General features: G+C 35.4%; 1 protein-coding gene across 4 annotated transcripts in view; it reads left to right on the forward strand.

Moving 5' to 3' along the window:
- LOC131428311 (serine proteinase stubble) overlaps nucleotides 1-7,752 on the forward strand; it is an 83,459-nt gene extending 75,707 nt beyond the window's left edge. For all 4 annotated transcript variants that reach the window (XM_058592171.1, XM_058592173.1, XM_058592170.1 and 1 more), the window contains 2 exons: nucleotides 6,741-6,890; nucleotides 6,958-7,752. In XM_058592171.1, coding sequence (XP_058448154.1) covers nucleotides 6,741-6,890; nucleotides 6,958-7,254 — 447 coding nt within the window. In that variant the 3' untranslated portion in view covers nucleotides 7,255-7,752. The remainder of the gene's footprint in view (nucleotides 1-6,740; nucleotides 6,891-6,957) is intronic.
- Nucleotides 7,753-8,010: the final 258 nt, after the last annotated feature.

Consider the following 8,010-nt stretch of genomic DNA (forward strand, 5'->3'; position numbering starts at 1 on the left):
GAAAATACCTTGGCGAAACCATTTCAATAGATCATTTACTGCTATTGTTGATATATTGTAATGTGAAGACCACGATATGAGTTTGTTGGCTACATCATGCACTTCTACAGTAGCAGATTCATCATCCGAATCACTGTCCATTACGTATTCATTCTCTTCATCCCGATCCAATAATTGATCCATAACATTATTATCATCTTCTAACGGTCCAGTCTCGTACAATTCCACTGTTTCGTTCCGAAAATCCATATAATCACCGAAATTTTCATCGTAGACAACAATTAGTGGAACCCCACTTTCCTGTAAACGTACGGCTCTATCGATTTCACGTTGCACTCTTCTATATCGGGTGCTTCTCGACATTTTTATAACTAATATAGAGTTTTATAATAATAATAATAATAAAAATCAAAATTTACCTTCGAAGCTGAACGAACACAAACTTTTTTTTACTTTTTTCACGTTTTTCACATGTAGTTAATGACGTTTAATACAGTGGTGTCAGACGAAAATTCTAGCACTGAACCGATCGAGCACTGAAAAATCATGCAGTCGAGTAAGAATTTATTGCTCATTCCGTCATTTCGATAATGTGGGTGTCATTGAAGTGTGATAACGTGTGCTACCTGGGTTAAGGCTTGTTTTCACTGAAGTTTCTGGACTACTGAGATCATACCAGAAAAAGTTATAAATAGACAAGTAATCAATGTGTAGCTCTAAAAATATAAACAGCAAACAAAAAATTGATATTATCCGTCATAGTTCTGGCTGTGGCACATTGTTGTCCCTAAAGACAGTATTCCAAGTAGTTCTTGGGTCTCGGAATATCTCTTTCGAATTTCCATAGTTTCAGAAAACATTCAGATGGTCCTAGATACTTTTGCGTATGGACGTAGTTAGATTTATGTAATTTATACTAGAATCGAATGGAATTGAAAAAAAACCTTTTTTCATGAAATGTAAATATCAAACTTCACATATAAGTACAAAACTTTTTATTTCGCTTTATATACTAGCATTATATTATGTAGAAAAACTTGAAAAATAAAACTTCATGCAATCACTAGGAGAAAAGACTTTTGAACCGAGTTCCTAGTGACTGAGTGTCATATACCATTCGTATCAGCTCACCGGAGGTGACTAAACCGATTTTCGCAAACTTAGGCTTAAATGAATTACGGTCCCATAGACTAAGATTGAGTTAGATCTGAATACGATTACAGGATAAGACTGTTTTTAAAATTACTGTGCTGTGCGAATTGATTCAATACTAAAGTAATTTTGGTAAAGAGGGTTGGGTATAGCGTGATGGGTAAGTCGATGCCTTTCACGCAGCCTACCTGGTCTCGTTTACCCATCCCGTACATAGGGTCGGACAGGTTTTCTGGCCCAAAGAGGCGAATGACCTTGAAGTTGAAACCGCTATAATTGAAAGAAAAAAAAATTGATGAAGGATTTTATTTTTAAGTGATTTCGTTTGTAGCTTTTTCTCAAATAGGCGGTCCTAGCGGCCACAGAAATAGAAACATACAAAATTAAGATGTCAATTATTTAATTTCGGATTTGCACATTTCCGTGAAAAAAAAATTGTGGAGTTCTCTACGATATTGAAAACTGTTCAGAGCATTTTGCTCAAACGCGAAGCAGTGAAATGCTGGCTACTCGTTTGGTGCGGTACACAACACTAGGGGTCTTCGGAGCTCTGGTCGAGAATAGGCTTTTCCAGTAATTTAATATTCTTTCTATAATAGAAAGACCAAAGTCGTTACTGATTTTGTTGTTTTATTCGCTTAAAAAAGTTAAAAGTTTTATATGTCACAATTCTTTATAATTATTTTTGTGGACCCTGGCATCGTAACTTCGGATGCATGACTACCCTTTCTTACCTAAGAGATGAAGATATCCCATGGTATGGATGCTCTAGTTCTGTCACCGGTAGTTCCCATTTTTTTATTTTTTTTTTTTTTTTTTAATAACTATTTATTGGAATATGAGTTAAAATTAAATTATTAAGATTTAAATTGGGTGTTCAGCCACAAGTGGTGACTTTTCAGCCCTGTTATATATATATATATATGATTTGGTTATTACCATGAAGACATCATTTGCTTCCGCAATTCTGAGATTTTTGTGTAGGGAAAATTCTAAACCTACTTGTATTGTGTAATGGGGAAAAGGAACTTATATACTAACTTACTAACTAATACAGAGAGCGAATCGATTCAATTGAAGATTGCATCGATTTTTGTCGGAATTTGCTTATAATATTATGTGACATTACATCTAATGGTTCTATATTTGTGAGTCTGTGTAACTCATTTGTACTAAACCAGGGAGGACGCTTCAGAATCATTTTCAGAATTTTATTCTGAATCCTTTGAAGCGTTTTCTTCCTGGTGGAACAACAGCTTGACCAAATTGGTACCGCATAAAGCATGGCTGGTCTGAAAATTTGTTTATAAATTAACAATTTGTTTTTTAGACAGAGCTTAGAATTTCTGTTTATAAGAGGATATAAACATTTAATATATTTATTACACTTTGCCTGGATTCCTTCAATGTGATCCTTGAAAGTGAGTTTTTTGTCATACGTTAAACCTAAGTATTTAGCTTGATCAGACCATGTCAATTCCAAGCCATTCAATTTGAGAATGTGATTATTGTTTGGTTTAAGAAAAGAAGCTCTTGGCTTGTGAGGAAAGATAATTAATTGCGTTTTTGCTGCATTTGGTTTAATTTTCCATTTTGACAGATAATCACTGAAAATATTTAAACTTCTTTGTAGGCGACTGCAGATCACTCTTAGATTCCTACCTGTGGCTAACAGACTTGTGTCGTCACAGAATAGCGATTTCTGACAACCAACGGGTAGATTTGGAAGATCAGAAGTGAAAATATTATACAATATTGGAGCTACACTCGAACCCTGCGGAACACCGGCTCGTACGGGTAGCAATTCAGATTTACAATTCTGATAGCTAACCTGAAGAGTACGATCAGTTAAATAATTTTGAATCATTTTGATCAAATAAATAGGAAACTGGAAATCAGACATTTTTGCTATTAAACCTTTGTGCCAAACACTGTCGAATGCTTTTTCTATGTCTAGAAGAGCAACTCCAGTGGATAACCCAGAAGATTTATTTGATTTTATCATGTTCGTTACTCTGACAAGTTGATGAGTAGTTGAATGTTCATGACGAAATCCAAACTGCTCTGGTAAAAAAATTGAATTCTCATTTATATGAGTCATCATTCTCAACAAGATAATTTTTTCAAAAAGTTTACTGATAGAAGAAAGTAAGCTAATTGGGCGATAACTTGATGTTTCTGCTGGGTTTTTATCAGGTTTTAGGATAGGAATTACTTTAGCGTTTTTCCATCCTTTTGGGAAGTAAGCTAATGAAAAACACTTGTTGAAAATTTTAACCAGGAGTCTCAAGGCAACATCGGGAAGATTTTTAATAAGAATATTAAAAATTCCATCATTACCAGGAGCCTTCATGTTTTTGAGTTTCCTAATAATTGATTTAATTTCATCAAAATTCGTCTCAATAATGTCATCGTGTGATAACACTTGGGTTGAAATATGATCATATTTCAGTGAGACTTCATTTTCAATAGGACTCACAACGTTTAAATTAAAATTGTGGACACTCTCGAACTGCTGAGCAAGTTTTTGAGCTTTTTCACCATTTGTAAGAAGTATTTGATTTCCTTCCTTGAGAGCAGGAATTGGTTTCTGAGGTTTCTTAAGAACCTTAGAAAGTTTCCAGAAAGGTTTAGAATATGGTTTAATTTGTTCAACTTCTTTAGCGAAATTTTCATTTCGCAAAAGAGTAAATCTATGTTTAATTTCTTTTTGTAAATCCTTAACTATGTTTTTCATAGCAGGATCACGAGAACGTTGATATTGTCGTCGACGAACATTCTTCAACCGAATGAGCAGTTGAAGATTGTCATCGATGATAGGAGAATTTAATTTAGTTTGAGCTTTGGGAACTGAAAGATTTCTAGCTTCGATAATATAATGATTCAAATTATCAATTGCTGTGTCAATGTCCGCAGAATTTTCTAAAATAGTTTCATGATCCACATGATTTTCAATGTGAGATCTGTAATCCAACCAATTAGCTCTATGATAGTTGAAAATAGAACTAATTGGATTAATTATAGCTTCGTTGGAAAGTCTGAATGTTACAGGAAGATGATCTGAGTCAAAGTCAGCATGAGTAATCGGTTCACTACAAATGTGACTTTGATCTGTTAGAACCAGATCAATTGTAGACGGGTTTTTCACGGAAGAGAAACAAGTAGGATTACTGGGATGAAGAACTGTGAAGTAACCAGCTGAGAGTTGATTATGAAGTATTTTACCATTACTGTTATTTTGCCTACAATTCCACTGGACATGCTTAGCATTTAAGTCCCCTATTACGAAAAATTTCGATCGATATCTTGTAAGTTTTTGCAAATCGCCTTTAAAGAAATTTATTTGTTCGCCGGTGCATTGGAATGGCAAATATGCTCCAGCGATGAAATAAATTCCATGAATGGTTTCAACTTCGATTCCCAAGCTTTCAATAACTTTAGTATTGAAAGAAGGTAAAATTCGATGTTTAATTTGCCGTTGGACAAAAATGGCAACTCCACCACCCATTCCAGTAAACCTGTCAAATCGATGAACCACATAATGTGGATTACTTTTCAATTTGACATTTGGTTTAAGAAAAGTTTCTGTCACAATGGCAATATGGATTTTGTGAACTTTGAGAAAATTATAAAATTCATCTTCACTCGATTTCAAAGATCGAGCATTCCAATTTAAAATATTCAAATAATTATTTAACATCACTGTTAAATTTTAAATTCATTATAATATTATTTGCAAATTTCCATCCGATTTGAAATGCTTCAAAAAGTGATGAAGTCGAATTCATTTGGATGATCATTTGAAAAAGTTGATCTTGTAGGTAGATCATTTTATTTTCAGTTATATCGCCTAAATCGACTTCATTTAAAGAAGCGAATGGCATTGAAGGAATATTTGTAGGTAGACTGCCATTAGAAGAAGATGATTTGGCCGGTCTACCTATTAATAAATTGTTTTCGTTAGAAGAAGAACTGCAAGGCGGTCCTGTGTTTTGATTATTTACATTAGAAGAAATAGGTGATAGATTTCTACCTAATATACCAGCATAACTGACATTAGAAGAAGATGATGACGAGGTCGATCTACCTGTCAATAAATTGTTTTCGTTAGAAGATGAATTGGCAGGCGTACCTGTATTTTCAGGTATGTTCTGTAAATTTAAGGTCGTTGATTTGACTTGTTGTCGAAGCGAACGAGCGTTTAAAATTTTTTCCCTGACAGGACATTTCAAATAATTGGATTTATGATTTCCATTGCAATTTGAACATGAAAATTTATCAGTGGTTTCATTCATTGGACAAACGTCTTTCGAATGCGATTTACCACAATTCAAACACCGTATATCCATATGACAATTTTTGGTTCCATGACCGAAGCCTTGGCAACGACGACATTGCGTTAAGTTTGCAATACGATTATGCCGTTTATAATGTTCCCAATGAATTTTAATGTGGGAAATGAAACGTACTTTTTCTAAAGTTTTCAAATTGTTTACATCACTTCGATTGAAGTGTATTAGGTAAAGTTCATGGGAAATTCCAGAGCGTGGTTTAGAAGTACCATTCGCTCTTTTTTTCATAAGTATTACTTGGGAAGGGGCAAAACCAAGCAATTCTTTTAGTTCATTTTTAATTTCATCAATACTTTGATCATTTGATAATCCTTTCAAGACAGCCTTGAAGGGTCTGTCTGATTTTATATCATATGAATAAAATTTATGAAGTTTCTCGGACAAATATCGAATAAGACGTTCGTAATCTTCCAATCCATCCACCAAGACTCGACATTCTCCTCTTCGTCCGATTTGAAATGAGACTTTTACTTCCGGGAGAAAAGTAGAAAGCTCAGTACGGAATGCTTTGAAGTCGGAAATCATCACCGTCACTGGTGGCATAGATTGATGTTTCTTCCCAGAACGACAAGCGTCCATTTTGGGAATTTTTGAAGAATTTTCTTCTATGTCGCTACAATCGGATTCAGGAAGAATCTCGTAAATATTGTTAGACGGCATAGGATCAACGGTAGGGAAATCCGTCCGTTGTCTTTTATTTTTACATTCGGATTCTATAAGATCGTGAATGTTATTAGAAAAATGTTGAATAACGGATTGTGATTTATTCCGTATTGAATTATTTTTAGCCTTAGGCTTGTTGCCTTTCCGGTTGGACGCAGGCATTTTTGAAATTAATGAAATTTTAAATTAAATTAACTAGGCTAAATTAGTCTTCGATTAGACTCCTAGCTAGCCTTAAAAAAGGCTGATTAATTTCTTAGTCACTCTAATATCACTCTTTGTATCACTTAGTCACTCTAATATCACTCTTTGTATCACTTAGTCACTTAGTTAGTGATTCAGGTAGCCTTGAAAAAGACTGAAGCCTTGAATCAATTAAACTCTAGGTAGCCAGAAAAAAATTCCAGGAGCCAAGAGCTATACGCGTGCGGTGCGAACGACTGTTCAACACCGACTGGCCCATTTTTTTATATTTCATTCTACTGCTAATGAATAACAAAAATGACGAAAATTATCATAATTCAAAGACTGCTTCGATTTTCACCCAGTACCGTTCTGTCTTCTGTATTTCAGGTAAAATTAGACCGCAAAGTAGTCTTCCGGCAGCACATTCTTCCCGTTTGTCTACCACCGAAGCAGACCAAACTGGTTGGCAAAATGGCCACCGTTGCCGGTTGGGGTCGGACGAGGCACGGACAGAGTACAGTTCCTTCGGTGCTACAGGTACGGCTACGTTCCGGGTGAAACCGTATCGAAACCTCACTCTAGTAATTGTATGTTTCATTTTTAGGAAGTTGATGTCGAGGTGATACCAAACGAACGCTGCCAACGGTGGTTCCGGGCAGCCGGTCGACGAGAAACCATTCACGAAGTGTTTCTGTGCGCCGGTTACAAGGAAGGCGGCCGTGACAGCTGCCAGGGAGATTCAGGCGGACCGCTGACGTTGACCCTGGACGGCAGGAAAACACTGATCGGACTGGTTTCGTGGGGAATCGGATGCGGACGGGAGCATCTGCCCGGTGTGTACACCAATATTCAAAAATTTGTGCCTTGGATAGAGAAAGTGATGGGCAAAGAGTTTGCGTAGTGCGAGCCTGTCATTCGTCGTTTCGTTTAAGGGGATGGATACTTCCTTGTACATAGTCAATTAAGAGAGAGAGAAAGAGAAATGTTCAATGATTTAGCAAGTAGTTGATTGTACGTATTGAACAGTAACTTCAGAGTTGCGTGCTCTTACCCTATTCATTACTTCGGTAGTTGTGCAATTGCAACTCTTGGTAGCATTTTAATTTTTAAGATACAAACGCAGAATGATAGTAATTTATTAGTAATTTATTTTAATTACTTTTACCGTATTTGAAGGTTCGGTTTCGTAAATGTACGAATGAAATAATAAACACTATTTTTAAAACCGATAGAAGTGTATTCGTTTCAAAACAAAATAAATTTTGTTAATCTTTTTAGTCGAGTCGTTCCAAACAGACCTCGTTTTGCTCCTAAAATTCAATATCACAGTAAAATTAAAGCGCAAAGTTTTTTTTTCATCTTATTCTTTGAAACATATAAATGAAGTCCCTGCACACCAATCCGAGAAAATCTTTTTGACTTACGATTATTCCGGGCCACAGAACGGTTGAAAACTTGGAAATTCATAACTTTCAACAAATGAAAAGGAAAATCGTGGTTATTTAACTCGAAACTCAAGTATTCTGTAGGTATTAAGAAAAATAAATAACGAAAAATTTTCGAAATTCTCCTGTAATACTAGTTTATTGGTGATCCGATGCCTTATATTCAAAACAGTTCAGCAATGGACCGCTGTCGGCCGAATTCGTTGACCATA

Source organism: Malaya genurostris, chromosome 2 (genome assembly GCF_030247185.1).
Source record: "Malaya genurostris strain Urasoe2022 chromosome 2, Malgen_1.1, whole genome shotgun sequence".
NCBI lineage: Eukaryota > Metazoa > Arthropoda > Insecta > Diptera > Culicidae > Malaya > Malaya genurostris.